Here is a 25,431-nt window from a genome sequence, read left to right as displayed (position 1 = left end):
ATTTAGCTTTTCACACTGAATCCCACTGCTATCTACTGACGTTTTATTGCCTAGATTTTTTTTCTAAGCATATTATTAAGAGAGAGGAATACAACTTATTTTTAAAATTTGACTATGGGGGCAGCTAGGTGGCGCAGTGGATAAAGCACTGGCCTTGGATTCAGGAGGACCTGAGTTCAAATCCAGCCTCAGACACTTGACACTTAACTAGCTGTGTGACCCTGGGCAAGTCACTTAACCCTCATTGCCCTGCCCCCCCCCCCCCAAAAAAAAATCTGTGTACATGAGTACAAATTATAGGATAGATTAGTTGTGTTTGACATACCTGACAGCCAAAAATAGTCATGATGTTTATTAAATCACTAGGATTTATTTTCAATTTTAGGGTTTGTCATTTAGAGAAATGTTTATAACAGAATTTTTGTCTCTTAGGATGTTTGCTTTGGTACTGCAAGATTATAACCTCCCCCAGATAAAATTAAAATTTGGTATAATTTATCAGACTGGCTTTATAAAATACAAAAGCATCATTCTTTTGCCACAAGGCTCAATGACATCTAAAGTAGCCATTGACACTAGACAGAAGATTTTTGCTCTCGTGAATTGATATTACTTTTTAATTGTCCTTCTCTCTGCCCCCCACCCCCCAATCCCCTGGCAAGAAGTCATAGACTTCTAGACTATTAGAACTGGAAAGGACCTTAGTGATTGATGTATAGTACAAAAAGCACTCGTTTTTGGAGCCAGAAGACCCAGGTTTATCTACTGCCTCTGTCCCCTCCTCCCAATATGACTTGGCAGATTACTGAACCTCTCTGTAACTGTTTTTTCATCTGTAAAATGAGGGGGCACAGTTGCATGAGATGGCAGAGGTGTCCTGCTGTCTGTCCTGACCAGCAGGTGCTCTCTCTCCCTCTTCCTGGTTCTTCTCTGGCTCTTGGGCATGGCAGCAGCTGCTTTTGGTCTGCCATTCCTATCCCACATTTTTATCCTAGGGGGCCTCTCCTGGCCCATTACATACCAGCTCCTCACAGGTCAGGGATTTCCTCCCTTTGATATGTGTATCCCAAATCCTGGCACTGCTTGTTTCCTCCCTTGGCCAATCTGACTATGCCATTTCATAAGTGAGAAGATTTTTACTCTCTGGTAGGCACTTGCCTCCACTATTCCATACCTCCTTGTCATAACTTACCAGATGGGGCTTTGTGTAGCTTTTCCTTCATGTCCTTTTACACATATTAATTTCTGATAGGATCTTCCCTTACGGTTCTTGAGAGAGCAACCAAGAAAAGATGGTGGCCGTTTATAACTGGATTCTATCTGAATGCCTTAATGTATAAATGTGGTCACTGATACCTTCCTCGAAGCTCATTTCTTTCTTGTTCCATGGAGTAAATCACACGATGTAATCTCTTAGGCAACTGACTACCTTCTCCTTCCCCATCTCAGTCAGTCTCCTCCTGTATTTTCCAGGATTCCATGCAGAACCCTCTCAGAAGGCAGGAGGAAAGTGGGAGAGTCCTCCATGATAGAATGCTCTACCTCAATCATACTCAATACCAATAGCCCTGTCTCTTTTTTCTCCAGTCCCACACATAAATATACCCATTTCTTGCTTAGCTCCTCCAGACCAAGAAGGTCACCACCATCTCAAGTCTTTTGGCTTCTTCTTCTTGGACTGGTTAGACTATATCCAGATAATTGGGATTCTGCTTCAGTTTCTGTTGTGTCTACCTGAGTAATGTTTGATACGAACAAAATATCCAGGTTTTTTACTAAGTGAAACCTAGGAAATTTTTTTAGTCTATAGTTAGCAGAAATAAGGATTGCTTAATGTTAATATTATTATAATTTTAGACCTAGAAGTAATCAGAGATAGGTCGTCTAGCTCACAAGTTCTATAAATGAGGAAATTTAAGCCACAAAGATCGAGTGATTATCCAAAGCCACACCAATGATTAAGTCGCAAAGCCTGTTTATCTCCTGAATCTTTGTGCTCTTGTCGGTCAGTCTACTGGCATAGTGTTTACTGTGTGCCAAGCACTGTGCTTTGTGCTGGAAATAGAAATACAAATAAATGGAAAGATAGTCCCTGCCCTCAAGAACCTTATATTCTAATGGGGGAAGATAACTCAGAAATGGAAGCTAAAAAGTTGGGGGAGAGGGAAGTACCACATGTCAGACATAGTAGAGAAAGTCCTCAAGGCAACCTGAAGAGGAAGGGGATATGGCTGGCCTGGGCACCCCCCCCCCTTAAATGGAGGTTCTGGGAGTAGCTGCCCAGTCAGAGAGAGGGGCCATAGAGGGAGATGGTGCTTCCAGTGTACAAATTTCATTTCTGAAGTGAGGCATTAGGGTGATGAGCTTTGGGCTGAGGTCTGGTAGAGGACGTCCTGGGTGTACCTTTTCTCTGCTGCTCCCCACCCCTACCCTCAACCCCATCTTCTACACTATCTTATCACCATGTTGTACAAATTCCTTAGATATTCCCACAAATGTTAATAGATCCAGAATGGTGGGGAGGGGGGAACCCATTTGTATATGTTATAAACACACTTTTAAGACAGCGGAACTAAAGTAATTTCAGGGAAAAGTCATGACTTTTAAGTCAGCCTGGTGTAGCAGTGGGAAAAACACTCAATTTGGAGGGCACAGAACCTAAGTTTGAACCCAAGCACTGCTATTTACTGCCTGTGTGACCTTGTGCAACTCACTTAGCCTTCTGGGCTTTACTCTCCTCTTCCATAAAATGAGGGAGTAGATCATGTTGACCTTCCTCCTGTCCCAACTCTGTGAAAACAGGTTCTTTTAAGTGGACTGCAGCAATCCGAAATTGATTTCTGGAGTACATCTCCAGTTTAAAATTGAAACCAGCCCTTTTCGTGACAGCATGTGCTCTGACACTTGAGTTTGGTCACACTGATTGAGCAAAGAGATGAAGTACTATTTTTATATAGTTCACTGGGGGCGGCTAGGTGGTGCAGTGGATAGAGCACTGGCCCTGGAGTCAGGGGTACCTGAGTTCAAATCTGGCCTCAGACACTTAACACTTACTAGCTGTGTGACCCTGGGCAAGTCACTTAACCCAATTGCCTCACTAAAAAAAATATATATATATATACACATATATTTCACTTGACGCATGGGCATTAAGTTCATTAAAAAATTAATGAAAATACACAATAAAAACAATTTAGCTTGTGTATTTTCTTAAAAGAAATATACATATCTAGTACCTGTATCTACACTTTGTCTTTACTGCTGCTGATTAAGGAATTCTGTGTGGCTTTACTATGTTCAATTCTAGAATATCAGGGTGGATGACTTTACTCTGTGGCAGAAGCTAATTGGAATAAAACAGGAGGTAGAGAAGCCATTGAAATCTTAATGCATAAAAACCTATGAAAAGAATGGAGAAAAGGGACAGTATACCCACAAAATTTACTCAGGGCTCTTTGGTAGTTCATGAAAGAGCCTGGAATGCATATCCCTGTTGTCAAACAGTTATGATGAACGAACATATGAAATATAAATTCTTCATTAAAATTGAACTTTGCATAAACCAGACTTAGGCACCTCTAAAAATGTACATTAAAATCCTAATAATATTTGGAAGACAGTTGAAATTCTCTGTATCAATACTGTAGGCTGAAATCAAGTAGAATACTCAAATTACAAGCCTGAAGAAGACTCGGCATCATTCCAGTCAGTCAAGACGTAGAAAGGATCTCTGGGACTCAGCTAGAAAAAAGAGCTGGCAAACAATCACAACTGTCTCCAGATGTGTACTTAAAAGCTGATTCACATGGTGAAGACCATAATAAAGGAGGAAAATATTCAAAGAAAAGGATATTTGTAAACTTTCTCTGCCAGCTCTAGATGAATTGACAAGTTCATTGGCTTGACCATGGAAGATGAAACACAGGAGAGAACTCCAGAAGCTGTGCATAGGAAGGGTTCCGTCCAAGGCACGTTGGCTGCTGATGTCTTATGACTCCTTTGTAGGGGCAGAGTCTATAGCAAGTTGTTTATGTGATAAGGTCAAGTGAGAGGAACCAGCGCTGTCGAAACAAATGAAGAGTGATATGATCAGGGACTTGCAGTGTTGATGTTTTATAGACTGATGCATATGTATACATAGATACTCCTCTCCAAACATATATGTAAATATATTTGTATGATTAGCTATAGCTGTATGTAAAATACATGTAGAGCTATAGATAACACCACACATACTTGTGTATGTATATAATTTGCACACTAGACTTTAAATACTTTAAATACTTTCTTTTTGACTAATGCCAAGCAATCAAAAAATTAGAAGAAATTGGAGAATGGTGGAAGAGTTAGCCATTCACTTATTTCAGAAGTCTGTTATTATCAATGTGAGGACTCCTTTCATCAATGCAGAGCAGCCCAGTACCTCTGTAACTTAGGAGGTGGTCTTTGAAAAGGGTTGCAAGGGCAGCTAGGTAGTACAGTGGATAAAGCACCAGCCTTGGATCCAGGAGGACCTGAGTTCGAATCTGGCCTCAGACACTTTACACTTACTAGCTGTGTGACCTTGGGCAAGTCACTTAACCCTCATTACTCTGTCTGAAAAAGAAAAATGTTCCAACCAAAAAACTTGTCATCTGTGGCTAATTTGGTGTGATGTGTCTCTAAACTTAAGCAGGCTGGTCTTTGAACAGACATACAATCCTTAGCCAGGTCTATCCTTGAAGCTTTTCTTGTTCAGTAGGACTTACCAGAGTTTAACCTCTGCTAGAATAGCCCCTAAGAATCCAGGGTGATGTCTGTACTATGATGAGTCGAATTAAGTCGACAAGCACTTTTTAAGTTCTGCTATGTGCCAGGGGCAGCTTGGTGGTGCAGTAGATAGAGTTCCTGGCCTGAAGTCAGGAGGACCTGAGTTAAAATCCAACTTCAGACACTTACTAGCTGTGTGACCCCGGGCAAGTCACTTAACCTGTAAAATGAACTGGAGAAGGAAATAGCAAACCACTCCAATATCTTTGTCAAGAAAATCCCCAAATGGAGTTATGAAGCATTGGAATAGACTGAAACAACTGAACAGTGATGTGCCAGGCACCATGCTAAGCACTTGGGAGATGAAAAGAAAGGCAAAAGACATTCCCTGCTTCCAAGAAGCTCCCAGTCTAATGGGGGAAATGACGTGCAGACAGCTATTTATAAACAAGATATACACAGGATTAATTAGATTAAGACACCAAAAGAGTACTTGAGTAGATTTTTTTTTTTTGCCCTTATTTGTAAGGGAATCACGAGGCTGAGTAATTCTTCGGTTTGAGTTTCCCTATCCAAAATTTGGGTACCAAACTCCATATTTATGGTGTTATCTAGTTGTAAACTTATACGATTGTTTCTGTTACCAGGGAGCCAAACAGACCTCCTGAGGTAATTACAAGGGTGGATAATTACTTTCAGAAGCAGGTCAGAGTAGCAAAATGTTGTGCTGAGACTATATGTTGTCCCCTGTGCAAGGAGATCATAGAACTGTGCATCACAAGAATATCCTCTCTGGAAGAATTTTTTCATCTAGTAAGGTGTCATTTAGAGATCTTGCTCAAATGAAACATCGTATATAATCAGAGGAGTGAGGTAGACACAGAAATTGGAATAGAATCTCAACCTGTCTGTCTCTTCTTTGCTAAGCATCACAGTTGAGTTAGTCTGGTCCCAAAAGAAGAAGAAACCAAAAGATTAGTGGTGGTGACAATAGGCCACTTGGTTTGGGGGAGCTGAGGAAGAGCTACGTATTTGTATGTTGCATTGAAGAGAAAGGAAAAGGCTCTATGTTTAGGGTATGATTGAGGTATGCATTGTGAAGGACTTTTCCACTTTTTCTCCACCTTCTCCCGGGAGACCCACATGAACTCAGCAGCATGGGGGAGAAGAATGAAAATATTTCCTTCAAATTCTTCAGCAAATTGAGAGAAGAAATGGAGAACAGAGAGGAAAGTTCTCTTGCCATATATTGCAGGAACAGTAACCCATAGTGTTATGAAGGGACTTGGAGAAAGAATAAAGCCTGCCTTTCCTGCCATGCTTTTTTCTGTCTCCCTAGTGTCTGTTCAAACCAATAGTGCATCTCTACTATTTCACCTCTGGCTTTTCTTACTCTTTAGGAGAATTCAGTAAACGTTTGAGTGCTAATCTCAGGTAAAATTCTTGCCCTTATATATAGGAGATAGGGGCATATATGCTACTAGCCCTACAGCCAGATAAATTTTTTTTCTCTTCAAATTTCTATAACCAATTGAATTCTTCATAAAAGGCCAGAAAATCACTTCATGTCATCCATACTTTCAAATAATTTGATTTTTTTTTTCTATTCACCCATCCCCAATTGTCATTGTAGGTTTGCTGATTACGGATGCATGTTGGAAATTAGGGATGTCAGATTTTTTCCTGATGGAAGTTCAGTCGTTGATACAGTTGGCATTAGTCGCTTCAGGGTTTTAAGCCATGGTCTGAGAGATGGGTATAACACTGCAAACATTGAATACCTTGAAGATAAAAAGGTAATGTATTATTTAACCTGTATAGGTGTATGTACTAAGCAGGGATTCACCATTTTCATCTTATAAATGAACTGTTTTGCAAACCTTTTAAATTCTTATTGACATTAACCACGTAAATAGTCGATTAATTTATTTAAGCACTGGGTTTAATTGTTTTCACTAATGTCAACTGGTTCTGTTTACTTTAGGTGAGTAGAAGCCAGTGGAGGAGGTATTTTAAGATAAAACAGTTAGCTGACTGCCGCTATGGAATGTACAGTTACAGATTTGCAGTGTGATCTGAATATAGTATCTATGGTATTATTTGGTTTGAATTATTCTCAATACCCTGAACATCAGACATAGCTGCCTTTAAATGTAATTACCAAAACAATTTCCAGTATCAAATATTTAAAGACTTTTGGATCATCTGCTCCTTATGGACTGGGACAGCTAAGTGACACAGTGGAAAGAATACTGGGTTTGGAATCAGGAAGACTCATCTTCATCAGTTCAAATCGAGCCTCAGATACTTAACTGGCTGTGTGAATTTGGACAAGTCACTTAACCTTATTTGCCTTTGTTTCTCATTTGTAAAATGAGTTGAAGAAGGAAATGGCAAATAACTCCAGTATCTTTGCCAAGAAACCCCAAATGGGGTCATGAAGAGTTGGGCATGGTTAAAACAACTGAACAACAACATGTCCAATCGATGAGTTATTAAGCATTCCACAAGCTCCAACTTTAGAAGAATACTGTGTGTAATTTAAGATTCTAAATGTGGATTCTAATCTGTTCCCCCAGTTTGGGGGAAACTGACTAAAAATCACTGATAAACCGAGTTTAGGTTTTTAAGGGTTTATTGGAAAATAGAAAGAAAAAGATTGAGAACAGAATTCTAACAGCCTGGCATTCCTATCTTTCCTCAAATTTCCTGTGAAGTCCTCTGCCGCCACCACCATCAACTCAGGAAGCCAAAAGGCCCAGCGCTCTCTGCGCAGGCTCCCTTTCCTCCTTCCTGTCTCCTCCCAGACCATAGGAGGCTCCTCAAGTTGATTGGCTGGTAGCCTTGATAGACAGCACCCATGAGCAAACGTCATTTCCTGACGCCAAGGAAAAGCCACAATGCCTCTGAGGCATTTTCCTCATGGTGGAGCTTTTCCACAGTAAGTCTCTAGTAGGTGGCGTCATTCCAATCATTACAACTGGAAATTAAATGGAATTATTATATTTCTCTTTTTAACTCCTTATTGCAATTTTAAAATGTCTGTTAGCTGGTGTTTGGTCCACGATTATTTTGTTTGGTCCACAATTGGAAATTTTCAAGTGATAAAATTTAACCATCAGAATCTTTGATCTTGACATTGCTATTGGCTTTAGGTATGCATGACAATTATTTGTGGCTCATTCTAATAAAATCACATTCAAGGACACTTTTTTCCACAGAGTAATTGGTAGTAGTGACCTCTTCGCTTTGACTCCAGGCTTCTAACTTTGGAGTTGATGAATCAGGACCTTAGGAGGATATAAACACAGTTCATTTTGGAAGAGGTCAGACCAGGCCTTTCAGTCCTATACTGTTAGTCTCAGATGATTAAAGATCTTAAACTTTTATCTTTTTAGAGCAACAGTTCTCAAAGGTACTTCGGTCAGAAGATAATTGTAATTAAGATTGAGTTCAAATATTTGTAGCCTTTAAAAAGTAGTTCTTTTCTTGCAATTAAATTACATAAACATCCATATTGATTTGGGGGGAGGGATGGGGATGGATTGTTGAATTACCAAAGGATTCTTTAATTTACAAAATTCCATATAATCAAAAATTATTAGATTTCAGAGAAACCTTACAGATAATGTCGTCCAACCTATTCATTTTATAAACCCAGAATTAGAGGGGGTTATGGCCTAGGCTACAAACCTAATTAGTGGCAGAGCTGGTAGCCTCTCTCCTGACTTTCAGACTAGTTCTCTTTGCACTCTAGCATTACATCTTTAAGTTGAACCTCCCTCAGTATTTGTAAGACTTGTTAAGTCATTAATTTCTTGAGAAAAGGTTGAAAGACAGAAAAACTCAAAGCTAAAGTTAAAAGCAATTTCTAATACAACATCATTCAGAATATGGATTCTTGAAGAGGACCATGACATTGGGAGGTGATGTCATGACTTGCACTAAATTGGAGGAGGGCTGTGCAAAGTCATCAACTTAATTTTTTCCTCTAGAGCCATCTGGGTCCAGTGGCAAGATATGTATCAGGATGACTGGAAATGGCCCCAGTTATTTAAGACAATTCGGGTTAACTGACTTGTTCAGGGTCACACAGCTAGTAAGTGTCTGGAGTGAGATTTGAACTCGGGTCCTCCCAACTTTAGGACCAGTGCTCTATCTGCTGTGACACCTAGCTGTCCCTACATTATGTGGTAAGACAAGAGTAATGTACTTGGAGTCAGAACACTGGGATTTTCATATTCCTCAGCTCCTTCATTTGTTAAATGGGAATAAAAGTGTCTGCCCTACCTACCTCATGTTGTTGTGAGGATCAAATGACATCATGTATATGAATGCTCTTTTACATAATATGAAAATTGGAAAGTGCTATACAAATAAGTGATATTTTTATTCCCTGTATCTATGTGATTGGTCATTGGGAAAGATCAATATTGGTGCCATCTCTGTTTAGTGGATTTTAAGAATGAGTTAAAGATCTTGCTTAATTAACTGTATTTTGCATATATTTGTAGTTTTTTTTAGCCTAGTACGTGAATTGATCAAGTTATGTGTTCTCTTGTTCATGGAGAAGGTGGAGGGACCAGACTATGAAGAACTTGTCCATCTTCATGATTCTGTATATGATCAAGCTGTTTCCTGGTTCACTTCTCTTAAGGAGAACATGAAAGCACAAATTTTAAATCATTTTGGGTCAATGCCAAGCAAGGAATCTGAGCCACAGGTATACTTTCCTTTTTTCTTTTGTTGCTATGATCTGTGTTTATATGGTAAAATAAATTTTCCAATGCACAGTTCTGTTTCATTTGGCAGAAATAAACTCTATGTTCATGACTATAACCAACTATGTTACATATTTTAAAGTTTGAGAAAATATTTATTACAGTATCTTTTATATTGGACACTGTTACTCTTGGGACAGAAAGCAATATGGAGTACTTTCCTTTTGTTTAAAAGGATTATTCTGATTAAATTAACCACAGGAGCAGCTTTGTTTGTCTCATAAGCACTGTAAGATTTAGAGACTTAATAACAAGAAACTTTATACTAGCCTATCATTGAAATCTTATTATCAATAAAGAGCAAATCCCTTTTGTGTATTGTATATAAGTGTCTTATGTATCATAGGCTGTAAATAAATATTTGTTGAATGAATGATGAGATTCTAAAATCCCTTAACTGTTCTTATTAAATTAGAAATATTTGTGTTCCTTCTATAATAATGTCATTCTATCCATTATGAGTCAGTGTTGACTTTCCTTAATATTCTTTGGAAATTCTTCCTATATAACTGGTTCTTTAAGTGATGCCTCTTAATAGGTTTGACATTTGTGAAATGTTTATAATAGAACATAGCTTCTTCCACATATGGTGAGAGAACTGAGATTTGGTGGTTCAGAGCCAAGACAGGGAACATAGGCTCCTGCTCAGCTTCTCACTACCTTCTATTTGCCTAGCATAATCTTCACCCTAGAACTCTGGAACTAGCTCATTTGTAGTAGCTCTTGAATTACCTGGGTGTATCGCAACTAAATATTGGGAAAGGAAGATGATTAAATTCAGGTAACCTCTCCAAAAGTTTTCATGGAATATTGGTTTTTTTCTTTTTTTAATCATACAAAACATTTTCACATTAGCCATATCACAAAAAGAAAAGCAAAAAAATAAAGCAAGAAAATTATGTTTCAGTTTGCACTCGGAGTTCATCAGTTCTCTCTGTAGTTAGCATTTTTTCATCATGAGTCATTTGGAATTGTCTCAGATCATTGTATTGATCAGAGTAGCCAAGTCTTTCACAGTTGATCATCATTATAATATTGCTCTTACTGTATACAGTGATCTCCTGGTTCTTGTCACTTTATATCAGTTCATATAGGTCTTGCCATGTTTTTTTCTGAGACACCTCCCCATAGTTTCTTATATAACAGTAGTACTCTATCACAGTCATATTCCATAACTTGTTCAGCCATTCCCTAACTGGTAAGCATTCCCTTAATGACCACAAAAATATATTCCTTCTAACTGTCCTAATAATGTTAAAGTTTTTAGGCATTACATGTATAATCTTCCCATATAGGAATGTAAACTTTTGACTTTACTGAGTCTCCTTTGATAACTCTTTCATATTTACCTTTTTGTGCTTCTCTTGAGTCTTGTGTTTGAGTGCCAAATTTTCTATTCAGCTCTGGTCTTCTCATCAGGAATGCTATTTCATTAAATATCCATTTTCCCCTGTGAAGGACTATACTCAGTTCTGCTGAGTCAGTTATTCTTGGTTGTAATCTTAGATCTTTGCTTTCTGGATCTAAGATATCAGGGTAGTTTTCCTTGATAATTTCTTGAAATATAATATCTAGGTTCATTTTTTTTTATTGTGGCTTTCAGGTAGTCCAATAATTCTTAAATTATCTCTCCTTGATCAGTTTTCCAAGTCAGTTGGTTTTCCCTTGAGATAGTTCATGTTTTCTTATTTTTCAGTCTATTGACTTTGTTTTCTTATTTCTTGGTGTCTCATAGAGTCACATGCTTCCAGTTGCCCAATTCTAATTTTCAAGAAATTATTTTTTCAGGGCAGCTAGGTGGTGCAGTGGATAGAGCACCAGCCCTGGAGTCAGGAGGACCTGAGTTCAAATGCAGCCTCAGACACTTAACACTTACTAGCTGTGTGACCCTGGGCAAGTCATTTAACCCCAATTGCCTCACTCAAACAAACAAACAAAAATAAATTATTTTTTCAGTGAGCTTTTTTATCTATTCTTTCATATGGCCAGTTTTGCTTTTTAAGGAGTTCTTTTTTTCAATGAATTTTCGTGATTCTTTCACCATTAGGCAAATTCTCTTTTTTAAGGTTTTATCTTTGAATCTCACTGGGCTTCTGGTCAGCATAACCCAAATCCTTAGTTAAGGGTCTCAAAGCAACAGGTAGAGGTTGTCCAGCTTCCCAGCCACACAGGGCTAGGTTCAAGCAATGCAATCAAGTTTTTTCATAATTCCTGTAATTGAATAGTTTTCTCGCAAGGTAGAAATTGGACCAGACCAATAACTGAATAGAAAGTGAACTGAACTAGATCCAGAATTGAGTCATACAATGAAGTCGGTGTGCTTCACTCAATTCCCACAATTCTTTCGTATTTTCTTCACTGATCTTTTTTGGCTTTTTTTGTCAAGTTGTTAATTCTCTTTTCCTAATTTTATTGCATCACTCTCATTCCCCCTCCCCCAATTTTTTCTCCATCATGCTAATCTCTTAAACTCTTCCAGGAATTCTTGTTGGGCTTGGGTATAATTAGCATTTTTCTTTGAGGCTTTTTTAGTAGCTGTTTTCATATTGTTGTCTTCTTCCAGGTTTATATCTTGATCTTCCCTGCTTATCATAGTAGATTTTTATGGCCAAATTCTTTGTTGTTGTTGTTTGCCCATTTTCCCAGCCTATTTCTTGACTTTGGACTTTGTATTAAAGTTGGGCTCTAGTCATCTGGGGTTGCTTCCCCCAAGCTTCAGGCTTTTTCATGCTTCTGTTTTCAGAGCTAGTTGGGGGGGGGGGGGTTGCAAGTTTTTGGTGTTATCCTGGGTGTGGTCACTGCTTTTCTAGTCTGCTCTCTCTTCTTTACCCAGGAAGAGCCCCTGCTCTCCCGAAGCCACAAGTATGAGTGCTCCTCTGCACCATAGAACTGTGACCAGGTTCCCTGCTTCCTTGTGACTGATCATAAACACTCCTCTCCTCTGGAATTTGGATCCAGAAGTTCTTGTGGGTGGTATAGTTGCCAATCAGCACCAGTGTCAGTAAATGGCACCCTGTAATCTCTTTCTGACCGGGTGTCCAACACCTTATCTGTCCAGAAGCTGTTGCTGGGCACATCTACCTCCAGGGCCCACCACTGCTACTGTCAGATGTGCTCCTGGTGGACTCCCACCTCTGTACCATAGACCCTTCCTGACAACCTCCTGAGTGGCCTTAGACTGGGAAAATATCTCACTCTGACCTTTTGTTGGCTTTGTCACTTCAGAATTTGATGTGCAGAGTTATTTGCAAGAAAACATTGGGAGAATTCATCTGGGTTGCTACTTGTACTCCTTCCTGGCTCCTGCTCCCAAATTAATTTCTAATTGGTAGAAATTCAAGTCCAGCAGAAGAGTGATTTTTGGACTCAGGGACCTTCCACCAAACCAGCCCTGGGAGGGTGGTAGCAAAGGAGTTTGTGGTGCCACACTACCCTACAGTCGGAAAGCAAGACCTGAGGAGAGGAGAATTATGTCACAAATTATCCTCATCTCTCCCCCATTGTCTTGAACCTTTCTCCTACTAGAGGGAATCATCATTACCTTACCCCTTGATCCTGCCTAAACTTTCTTAGGTGTTTTCTCTATGGCAGAAAAGATTATCCACAGACCTCCTACTTAAAACCTGAGACTTAGGCTGCTCCATGCATTCTTTGACTCTCAGTGAAGAGAAGTCAGTTCCAAATGAAAAAGGGAAGATAGCTGCTAAACCTTAAGTTAAATATAACTCAGTGTCCTAGTTCTAAGTACTTTGGGTAGACACACACCAGGTAAGGACTCGGACCAGTGGCCTAATGGCAGGCTTTGTAGAGAAAATGACCAAGTTCTGCTATCTGGATTTTCAGAGGGGTCTCTGAACAGCTTCCTTCTCTGCCTAATCCCACTACTTTGCTCTTCTTTGCCGTTCACATATTGATCTCTGAAATCAAACCAATTACATATTATAGCCATCTTTAATAGCAGACCCTTATCAGAGATATTTGAAGCAAAGATCCCCCCCATTGACTTTTTTTTTATATGTAAAAACAAATGTATTTTAACATCAATTTAAAAAAAAATTGTTCCAACTTCTCTTCCTCCTCTATTCCCACCCCCACCCACTAGAACCCAAGCATTTCAAAATAAATTATACATGAGTAGTCATGGAAAACATTCCCACATTAGCTAGGTTGTGAGAAAAAAACAGTCAAAAAACTCCCAAAACTTCAGACTAAGGAATTGTCAAAGACAAAAAACATTTTTTTTTTTTAAAATGTGTTTCCAGGGGCAGCTAGGTGGTGCAGCAGACAGAGCACCGGCTCTGGAACCAGGAGCACTCGAGCCCAAATCCGGCCCCACACACCCAACACCCACCAGCCACATGATCCCGGGCAAGCCACCCACCCCCAATTGCCTCACCAAAAAAGAAAAAAAAATGTGTTTCCATCTATTTCAGATACTATCACTTCTTTCTCTGTAGATGGGTTGCCGTTTTCATAGTCCTTCAGGGTTATATTGGACCATTACCTTGCTGAAAATAACCGCATGCTTCCCAGCAGATCATTTTACACTATTGCTGTTATTTTGTATACAGTGCATTTCACTCTGCTTCAATTCATGTAGGTCTTTCCAGGTTTTTCTAATAGTATCCTGTTCATCATACCCTAAATAATGTACCTTAAACTTGACAAAGAATTTTCTTTGTATTAGCCCAGCAAAGTCATCATAACTATTTCCCTCCATCCTATTCCCTTCCCATGATATTTACTCTATTTTCCATCTTCTTTTAAACTATTCCTCCTCAAAAGTATTTTACTTCTGACTGTCCCCTCCCCTACTCTGCACTCCCTTTTTTTTCACCCTTCCTTCCTTATCCTCTTCCCCTCATACTTTCCTGTAAGGTTAAATAGATTACTCCTCCCAACTGGGTGTGAATGTTATTCCCTCCATGAGCCAACTCTGATGAGTTTAAGGTCTTTGAGCTAATTCTATGTTCCAAATTTTCTTCCTCCCTCTCTCCTCAACCCTCCCTATGAAATCAAGCAATTCAATATTTCATACTTGTGCCGTTATGCAGAACATCTTCACCTTCCTTGAAAGTATTTTGCTTTTTACTACTCTCTCCCAGAATCTGCCCTTCCCTCCTTCCCCTCCCCCCCCTTATCTCCCTCCCCTCCCTCAGGGCAAAATATATTACTATACCCACTTGAGTATGTATGTTAGTCCTTCTTTGAGTCAATTCTGATGATATTAAGGTTCAAACACTCCCCAATTCCTTCCCCCTCTTCCCCTCCCCTCCATAAGCTTTTTTCTTGTTTCCTTCATATGAACAACCTCTCCCCAGACCATCACTCCCCTTCCCCCTCCCCCAGTCTATTTCTCCTACACCTCAACCCTATTTTAAGGATGTCATTACCCCATTGACTTTCTTATAATTTCTTATCCTAGTTACATTGATTTTGTTAGAGCACAAGCTTTTCAATTTCATGTAATCAGAATTATCTCTTATCTTTTGTAGTAGCCTCAGACCTTTGGTGCACTTCTTATATGTCAGGCATTCATTGTGTTAAGTTCTGAAAATACAAAGAAAGGCAAAAACAGCCCCTGCTCTCAAGGAGCTAACAGTCTAATGGGGGAGACAACATACCAATAAATTTGTACAAAGAGGAGTTTTGTGTGTGTGTGTGTGTAATTTATGTGTATACATATATATACATAAATATGTGTACATACACACATATACATATTTTTCTTGTTAATATAGCTAATATATATAATAAATTAGAACTACTATAAGGTAGAATCCACTAACATTAAAGGTGTGATTGGGAAAGGCTCCTTGTACAAGGTGGGATTTTAGCTGACCTTGAAACCAGAAGTCAGATGGGAAGGAGAAAATTTTAGGCATTAGAAATAGGCAGTGAAAATGTTAGAGGAAACAACAAGGAGCCCAGTGTCACTGGATTGTAGAGTAAGTGGAAGTGGGAAGGGAGTAAAGTATAAGAAAATTGAAAAGGTAAGAGAGTATCAGGTTATCAAGGGTTTTAAAAGCGAAATGGAGGATTTTTATTTGATCCTGGAGATGATAGGGAGTCTATCTGGAATGTATTGAGTGGAAGGATCACATAATCAGAACTGCACTTTAGGAATATCAGTTTATCAGCTGAGTGAGTGAAGGATGGACTAGTAAAATGTAGTAAAGATTGAATTCCCACTTGAAATTCCTAGAAGAAATCTTAGTAAGTTGTATAAAGTGAGCTCTAGTGCCAGCGATTGATATAATTTTCTCTTATAAGAAATCGCTTTTAAATATGTGTGTGCGTGTGTGTGCGTGCGTGCGTGCATGTGAGAGAGAGAGAGAGAGAGACACTGGCCTCCTTACCTGTTCTTTGAACAAAAAAACTCAGCATTTTCCAAATGAGCATTTTCACTGGCTGTCCCTCATGCCTGAAGTGCTCATTCTCCTCACATCAACCTCCTGGCTTCCTTTAGAGTCCCAGCTGAAATCTCACCATCTACAGGAAGCCTTTCTCAATCTCTTTATGTTTATTCCTTCCCTACATTGATTGTTTTGATTTTATCCTGTATATATCTTATTCGTACATGATTGTTTGCATGTTTTCTTCCCAATTACACTGTGAACTCCTTGAGAGCAGGAACTGTCTTTTTCCTTCTTTGTATTTCTACCACTTATCACAATGCCTGGCACATAGTAGGAGCTTAATAAATGTTTATTGATTCGCTGTGTAGCATCAAGCATCTCTGGGTAAATCTCTGTCTAAAAGTAAACTGTCGGGGGCAGCTAGGTGGCACAGTGGATAGAGCACCGGCCCTGGAGTCAGGAGTACCTGAGTTCAAATCTGGCCTCAGACACTTAACACTTACTAGCTGTGTAACCCTGGGCAAGTCACTTAACCCCAGTTGCCTCACTAAAAAAAAAAAAAAGTAAACTGTCCATTTTGAAGACAGGATGAAATATGAACTTGGCCTATAAACAGAGGTAGACTATATGCTTTGATAAGCAAGAAGCTGGTTTGAGGGGAATAGTGGGGGTGATCCCAGGATTCTTCTCTAAAGAGTAATTTTTGTTTCTTTGTCTTCATTTTTTCTTCAGAGTAATCCCAGCGGTCCAGCGTGGTATTGGTGGCTCCTGGCTGTGTTGCCATTAGAAAACCGGGCTCAGCTTGCTATACTTGGTATGACATCCCTTAAGGACCGTCTGATTGCCATCCGGCGTGTATTAATATTTGTAACACGTAAAAGACCCAGATGACAAGGGCTAATTTATAACCAGACAGAGGACAAATTGAGATTTTTGTCTCTCTCAAGATTGTTGGAAACCCTTATGCTTTTAAGTGTCAAGCACAGGTGAATAGCCATCTATTTTGGTGTGTGAGACACACTAATTATAGGGTCACAAAATGGACAATATATTAAACTTTGAACCCTACTCAGAAGTGAAAACACTGTGCCTGCCATCCTGGTGGAACCTGAGCCTCTATAATGTAATTCTACAATTCTAATGGAGTCCATAGATGTGGAAACAATTTAAGAAAAACTCTTCATAGTAAATGCTTCTAGCCTGCAATACACTGTGCTCACAGCACTGGAACACCACAAGTGGCTTATGTGCAGTTTCAATTTGACAGGGAAAAAGAACTCCCTTGACAGTAAAATCTCTTGCTAAATTAGGTGTATTTGCCAGAGGGAAACTAAATTTTCATATGGAAGTAGTTTTCCCAGAACACATTGCTGATACACAATGTTGCCACCCTTTTTTGTGTTTACGAATATTCTTGTCTGTGAAGTTGAGTAGTTAAGGCATTGTCCAATGAAAGCTATGTAATGTCTACATAAGTGATAGCTACTAAATAGAAATGTATTTGGTAGCCTGTAGTAGTCCCTAGTGTTGTAATTTGCATGTTGTCATCAAATGAATGTCGAAATACATCTGAAAGAGGTGTACTTTGAAAATAGAAAAACCTAAAAGTAGTGCATCTGGTCAGAAGCTAGCTATTCAGTAAGGAATCAACAAGACCAAGGTAGTTCACTACATTTATAGGGATGTCAATTATACAGCCTATAGGCTAGAGCTGGCCCACTGAACATTTAAAAAATATAAATAACCCTGTCTTATTAATTCAATGGATGATGTGTGTTTTGTGAAATATTAGTCTAGCCCACCATTATTTTCATGAGCAGAAAGTTAGCCCATCAACAGATTTGAGTTTGACACCCCTTCTCTACTACATGAAGATGTAAAAGGCTGCTACGAAATAGTTTTCTGTTTCAATTCAGATCCACGGAAAGTTTGTGATTCTGTGTGATTGGTGTGGGTGTGTAAGCATTCCGCAAGTTTCCCTTTAACACCAGCTTAAAATCCTTAACCCTCGTTTTTAGAAGCAGATAGTGTACAATGATCAGAACAGGTATTATCTAATAAAGAAGGATGTCGGTATGTGCCAACCCTAATACATATTATGTTTGGAACAGTGTTGGTTAAAAGCACTATTTTAACCTGTACTGGTTACTGTTCTGATTTACATATCAGTTGGTGCATGTGGACAGATTCTTGGTCCATGATATTGATGTTCTCCATATGAAAGAAGGCATGGACTTCATGGAAATGAAAGGCAAATCTCACTTCAAGTTTTGTTATCCTCATTCAATGTGTATGGTATTTGGTTTTTTAAAAATATATTTCATAATACCAAATGTTTTCGGTTTGTCAGTCCGTTAATCAGATGATTAGGAATTTAGTAAAATGACAGTATTACTTTAGTTCAAGTTGTATGGGTTTCCAATACACAAAGCTACTTACACAAGCAGAAGGTTGGGGGTGGGGTAAATTTGATCTTTCCAAGAGACATGGAGGGTTCCTGTGCCATGTAATACTTTTAAGAAAAGGAATTTTGAAAATATTTCATGATCAAATGTTTAAAGTGCCTCACTTGCTTTTTTTGAATTTCTTATCTCAGTACAGATGTAGTTTAAAATCAGTTTGCCCAAATCAGTTCTAAAATATTGCATCAATAAAAACATTTAACAACTTTAACAGTATTCAACTTTTTGGGGCATTGAAGTCTTTGGTCTTCTAACAACAACAACAACAAAACTAAGTGTGTGATGTTCCAAAAAGCTTTTATTATAAGTGGTTCATAAAAATTGATAATATGCACTGAATATTCTGTATCTTTTTCCTTATGGAAAATATTTTCTATCTTAACTCCGTATACTTGTGAATTTTATTAAAAATTTTAGGCATATAATTTATCACCAATGGCATAACTTCGGTAACCTTTCTGAAAATAAAGTTTTTATAGTCAGAGTAATTAAATGGTTACCTTTATTAGTGCTGTTTGCACTAATGTAGAAGCTGTCATAGTGTCCTCTGCACTGTTGAAATGTAGCTCACAATTCTCAGACTTTTATAGGTGAGTTGGCATCATTATTATTTTTTCTTTTCCTTCTTCCTTTCGTTTATTTCTGTGAGTCTTGCCAAATCTATTAATTTCTGTCTTCCTTCCCTTCTTTAAAAGTTGGTACATGCTATCCAACAGTGCTGCTGCACATCAGAGCAACACGTGTTTTTGCTACCAAAGGAAATAGCTAATGATCTTAGTACCATGTTAAAAGTTCATCATTTTAGTGCTGTTGCAAAATAACCAAGTCCAATATTCAGCAGCAGCTGCATACTTGAAATGCACCTGGTGGGCAGGTGACTTAACTTAGCAGAAAGCCAGATTTATATTTGCCACCATGATTCTTTGAAGAAAACCTTCAAGTTAAAAACAAAAGAAAAAACAACCCACTTCATTGAACCATAATTCTATCCAAACTTTGTGAGCATTAAAAGTAATTTGGGAAAATCTCAGATTGAACAACAGATCAAACCTGTTTATTAATGAACAATAGAGATACCACAATATCTAAGGACTCCTTGAAAATTAATATAACCTGTTATTCAAAGCCAGGACCTTATAATTTCATTTGGAAGTGAGTTTTCTTGAACAATAGTATTGTTTTAGTCATATCAGCTTAACAGCTTCTGCTTTTTCCTCCTTCTTAATGAGTATTTTTAACTTGTCCTAAATTTAATGATAGTAATACCAATTCTTAGGGTAATTTTTCTTCCCTGAGTTACAGCTAAGCTCTCTGTTATTTAACATCCTTTAAACCAGAACTGACAGTATGGTAATAGCAGAAGAGCACTGCATTTGGAGTCAGAGGAAGGACCAGGGCCAGATCCCACCTCCATCAGCACTAGTGCTACCATCTGTAAACTAAGAGGAGCTGCATTAGACGGCTACTAGGACTCCTTCTAGCTCTCCCTGTGCTCTCTCCCTAACCAGATGAGCCCATCTACATCTAAAGTAGCTAAAATGCAAGGTAAAATAAAGGCTGCCATAGCATGGACGTTCACAAAACGTTTCCACATCAAAGTAGAATCACTTTTGCTTCAAAATGACATGCCCACAATTTTCTTTCCAAAGCAGAAGTTAGCGTTTTTGTCAGTTGTAAATAATGAAAAGATGGAATGTTGAGACCTGTATCAGCAGCCCTAAGGGAATATTCTTTTATTATATAAAAAATGGGCCAATGTGTACCCATTTTTAGGATTAATTAGTACTAGAAGGTTTGTTTTGCAGTGACTAACCCTTCATGAACAGGAGAGTGAATATATGTGAAAGGTATTGATTTTCACAAGTTCCTGTAAAGAATATCTGAATCAAAATTTGGTGTTTATTATATTAAGTCATTTACTCAGCATAATTATCATAGTAGTAGCTTTCAGAGCATACTATTCTTTAACATTGCCAGATAACAGAGAGTTTACTGTAATATTTTAAATTTTCCCTATTGAAGTAGTTCTATGTTTCTAACTTCTCTAATCTTTTTTCTGTTGTCTTTTCTAACCACTCATGCTAGGGTAATTTCTACCAATTCAAAATTTATATTCAAATGTTGTATACTTTATCCATCAACGCAAGTTATAACCTAAACAAATTTGAACAGTAACCTTCTAAAATGAGGAGGTGTGACTGGAAATAATAAAGTCAATCAAGGAAGTTTGAAATAGAAAATTACGGGTAATCTCTACTTCGACAGAGCTCATGGTATTACTTTTCCTAGATGGGAGTCTCTTCTCCCATCAGATAGCACAGGAGTCACAGATTGGCAGTGGCAACTGGTGATTCTCTGGGCATTCTGTACCTAGCATCATTTCCCACTAAATGGCATAAGAGGTTTTTGGATAAGTTCTTTTCCTGTTGCCAATAAAACCCAATTCAGAGACACCCAATCATGAGTAGGTAAAGTGGGAGCATTTCTCATATTGAGCCATGCATACAGGTAGAAAACACTGAACCCTGAAATGTTGCTGATTCTCACCTCCTTTTCTCACTGGTGCTAGATATTTAATCCTAAGAAGTTTGCATCTTACTCTTATGAAAGGACCAACTGACGTACTCAGAAAAAGTGTCAATGCTAAGAAATGTTGACCCAAGTCTGACCCACCCACAGACTAGCCTTTTGGTAAAAGTTCTGCATTTTATAAAGTGTTATTTGGGCAGGAGATAGTCACATCAAAGTGCCATGGCGCCACTCTGGCAAAGTTGGGGGTCCTAATTCATGCCTGGATATACGTGTATCTGGATTCAGCTGATGGAAGACGTCTATCCTTGGCAGATGAGTAGAAGTGTGATATGTAGGCAGGCCTTGTGACTGCAACCACCCCAACTATGCAATTTGTGTGTGGCATTTCAGTGAAGAAGCTACTTGTCTCCACCATGAAGTAGAAGAAAAGCCTTTGGTTGCATGAAGGATTAAATATCAGAGGTGTGCACTTAAGGTCAGAAAGTATGGAAACCTAGATAAGGGAATTTGGACCAAGATTCTGCCCTGAATACATCGCCCAATTAATGAGGCTGGATTGGCAAATAGAAGCCTTTAGGGGGGGGAAAAAAAAAAGGAAAACCCATTTTTAGCAGGAATAGACTCTTTACCTTTTTGCTTTTTCAGGGACCATTTTTTAAAATGCCATTTGGGGCCTTTGCCATCTATCATACATAATATTTTACCATGAATAGTTTGTCAAGCTTTATACTACTAACAGTCTGATCACTTACAGACTTTCATACCTCTCACTGCGCACCCCCACACAGTTTTCACACTGAAATACATGGAAAAACTGTTCTTGCTAAGATGGAAAGTTGTATACTTTATTCATATGTAGCTTTCATGCTAGTGGAGTTGGTATTGGTAGCGCCTTAATTTTGCAGTTGTGAAATGATTGTACCAATTAAGAATCTGATCTGTATTTTTTTATATAATTAAATGAGCAGGTTTGAACAAGTAAGTTTTAACATAGATAAACTTGAAATGAAATCATGCTCTTACCTGTTTAAAGATAGACAATGTGTTCTTACATCTGTGTAATATAAGTTATTAATCTGCGCCTTCTCTTTTATATTAAGTATAAGACAGGTCCATGTTGTCATAACAGTGTTTGGCATTCTTGTTGCATAAGTAAAGCCAAACTGAAATGCTGCAATATTCACTTCATGTATATTTGTAATATTCCTTGGAAATGTATATTTAATTTATGTGATGTTTGGAATAAATAAATCAAATTCTCATTGTCGCATATCTGCTGTAATAAAACCTCTCATGAATTAGAAGGTAGTAAGTGAGATCCCATTTACTATCCTTTCCTCACTCTCTCCTCCCTTGTACTGATTATTCTTCATTGATGTTTTTGGTAGCCTATTTTCAGGCCCAAAATGAGGATGATAGATCATGGGGTGGTCAGGACTCCCAGAGGCATATGGTCTAGTCATCTCATTTTATCCTTGAGAAAACTGGGATTGAAAGAGGTTGACTTGTCCAAGGCCACACAGGGATCAAGCATCCAAGATAGGACTTATTTGACTGTGTTATGGTGTCAAGGCCAGTTAAGATAATTTCTTCTTTTAGGAAAATACACTGTCTTGAAACATTGACTTTTCTTCAAGCTCAGTTACAAAGGCAGCTGCTAGAAAGAGCTTTGAGGACCACAGGCTGTCCTGCTGGTTGAAGGAGGAAAGTGTGTTGCCATTGGGGCGGGAACCTCTTGGTTCTTTCTTAACCAGGCAGCGGAATATAACACTTCTCTTTGTTTAAGACATAGTTAAATAGAAAATGAAATGTTGGGCTACTAATCACACTATTGAAACCACACAATATGGAAAAGTTCCCTGTTTGGTGATTTCAATGTGTTGCTACAGTGAACAATATGAATATAAAAATAATCTGCTAAAGAGTTAATTTATATTGTGTTTATAAAAATAATTAACACTGACATGCCCCATGTGAGGAAGTGTATTTTAGTGAAGAGAAAACTGGCTTTAAAGCTGTGAGGACCCCAGTTCAAGTTCTACCTCCGATGAGTACTGGTTCTGTGACCCAGAGCACTCTCACTCCTCCAGGCCATTAGTGTCAAACTCAGAGCAAAACTTCCCATGGGTAGAAACCAGATTGAAGTGTCATTGGAATATGTTGAACAAAATAAATAAAAATATAATACAGCATCAATAATGTTAATGTGTAGTTTTCTAAGTCAGTATGCAGCTTGCAGGGATCCATTTCTATTTGAGTTTAATACGTCTGCTGTAGGGCTCTCTGACACTTGTAAAGTTGGATTGGTAGAAGAGCTGCCTCACCTGGAAGTTACTTATCTCAATACAATCACCAATCTAGTTTCTGCCTCACTGATGCCAGTCGGGTGTGTTATTTCCTGTATCCATAGGGTAATGATTGTATGTGGAAAAGCCCCCCCCCACACACACACACATATGCAAACCTTGCTATTTGTAAGTTCCCAAGTGCATGGATTAATTTCTCTCAAATATTTTTGTAAGTTCCTGGTTTTAGTCTGATATTTCCCATTTGATCTCAACAAATACTTTATGCTTTTTAAAAGTTATATTTGTTTGCTTTTATTTTAATAATGTCATGGTCGTTAAAACATTTCTTTTAAAACTAAATTCTTAGACATAAAGTGGGTCTATTGTCCACACCCATGTCTGAGATGTTTAGAAACTCATTGAGTGGGGTATCATGTGACAGGGCAGCATAAGGCTGCTGGAGTTGCTCAGGTTGGTCCCAGGCAGGTGTCTGCATGACCGTGCTACCATGGTCTTGAATACTCTGAATGGTATTGAAGACCATTGGGAGATTTTGAAGCTTGATTTAAGGATCCAGTGAAATTGTATACCATGCTTTTTTGTGGGTGAAAGTGGAGAGGGAGTCCCTCAGGTACATTTGTTTGATCCTGGACAGTAAAATATGGTGGTGTGTTGATGAATGCGGTCATAAGAAATTAAATCTATAGAGGTCATACTTATAGAAGTATTGAGCTGTAAAGAGGGCAACCTGCCTCACCACCTCTTTTATTTGATAATACAGTTTCAGCTTAAATTCAGATTCAAATAGAAATTTATAACAGGAGCTTCAAAAAAGCCTTTTCCCAGTAGTTCCATTTTAAACTTTGCCCCCATTTGGGTGGCAAATGCTCACCAACTCCTGGGCAGTGCCACAGCAGCATGACACTAGGTTTTTTTTTTACACATAGCTGAATTCTTGTTAAAGGAAACAGCAAAAAAGAAACAGCATTTTCCCACAAAAATGATTAATATGAAAATGTTTTATGTGAGTACACGTGTATAAACTATATTGGGATGCTTACTGATTAGGGAGCTAGGGAATGGAGAGGGGAAGGAGGGAGAAAATTTGGAACTCAAGTTGGTTTTTTTAATGTTAAAAATTTGTTTTGCATGTAATTGGAGGAAAATTTAAATATTAAACAAATTTTTTTAAAAGCACGGTTAGGTTTCTTTTTTATTGGTACTTTTATAAAGAACTTCCAACCCCAAAGTGAAAATGTAGGGAAATGACAGCAGGATCAAGCAGAGAATATCATTTTGGTTCAATTTACCAGTGTTTGATGCTAAAATTAGCACCTTCTAAACACCCAACCTAGAGTTAAATGACTTGAAATCAAGACCCTATTACTGACAGACAGGCAGCAGGCTTTGTCTATAAGCTGGGCTAGAAATGTCCATCCCTTCGAGTTTCACTTTGATCCCTCGTGGGGACAGCATTATGAGAATCAACTGACAATATACAGGGAAGCATTTTGTGATCATAAAGTACTTTATAAATGGGGATTGATTTTGGAGGTAATGGTCTATGAATAGGGAAACCTGTGTTTTAGTCTTGACTCTGCTACTTACTGTGTAATCATAAACAATCTTTTCTGAGACTCAGTTTCTTCATCTGCAAAATAAGGATTTAATATTTGTACTATTTGCCTAAAAAGGTTTATTGTGAGAGAATGTTTTTAAACTAATAAAATACATGAATATGAACTATTATTGATGGAAAGATTAATTTATAAAAGTTGTAACAGAAAATCCTATTATAAAATAGTCTTTTAATGTATGTCTAATTCCTACTTGCATGTCCATATATTCAATATTGGGAAATAATTACATGCTCCATTTCACAAGAGATGTAAAGCAAATGGTAGAGAGAAAACTAACACACGCATACACACACACTCAAATAAAACTTGGGAGGAAATCCCCAAAGAAGCGATCAACTGCATTATTTCTTTGCATAGTCAAAACCAAGTTAGGTGGCCCAATGGTTAAAGCATTAGGCCTGGAGTCAGGAAGACTTCAGTTCAAATCCAGCCTCAAATATTCACTAGCTGTGTGACCCTAGGCAAGTAACCTAACCGCTGTCTGCCTCAGCTTTCCTCTCTGTCAAGTGAGAATAATAATTATACCACCCACCCTCAGCTCTATAGACCTGCAATCTGGTAGTAGTAATAGTAGTTTTTCAGTTTGTCAAAAGGCTTGGTTATGTTTCCTTAAGTTTTTG

General features: G+C 38.3%; 1 protein-coding gene and 1 pseudogene across 3 annotated transcripts in view; both read left to right on the top strand.

Moving 5' to 3' along the window:
• LONRF2 (LON peptidase N-terminal domain and ring finger 2) overlaps positions 1 to 22,187 on the top strand; it is a 91,687-nt gene extending 69,500 nt beyond the window's left edge. For 2 of the 3 annotated variants that reach the window (XM_043992868.1, XM_043992866.1), the window contains 3 exons: positions 6,383 to 6,545; positions 9,320 to 9,472; positions 16,622 to 22,187. In XM_043992868.1, coding sequence (XP_043848803.1) covers positions 6,383 to 6,545; positions 9,320 to 9,472; positions 16,622 to 16,780 — 475 coding nt within the window. In that variant the 3' untranslated portion in view covers positions 16,781 to 22,187. The remainder of the gene's footprint in view (positions 1 to 6,382; positions 6,546 to 9,319; positions 9,473 to 16,621) is intronic. The other variant, XM_043992867.1, reaches the window with a different exon arrangement.
• Positions 944 to 3,994, top strand: LOC122746029 (annotated as a pseudogene).
• Positions 22,188 to 25,431: the final 3,244 nt, after the last annotated feature.

The sequence above is a fragment of the Dromiciops gliroides genome, chromosome 3 (genome assembly GCF_019393635.1).
Source record: "Dromiciops gliroides isolate mDroGli1 chromosome 3, mDroGli1.pri, whole genome shotgun sequence".
Taxonomy (NCBI): domain Eukaryota; kingdom Metazoa; phylum Chordata; class Mammalia; order Microbiotheria; family Microbiotheriidae; genus Dromiciops; species Dromiciops gliroides.
This window is presented reverse-complemented; position numbering and strand designations above follow the sequence as displayed.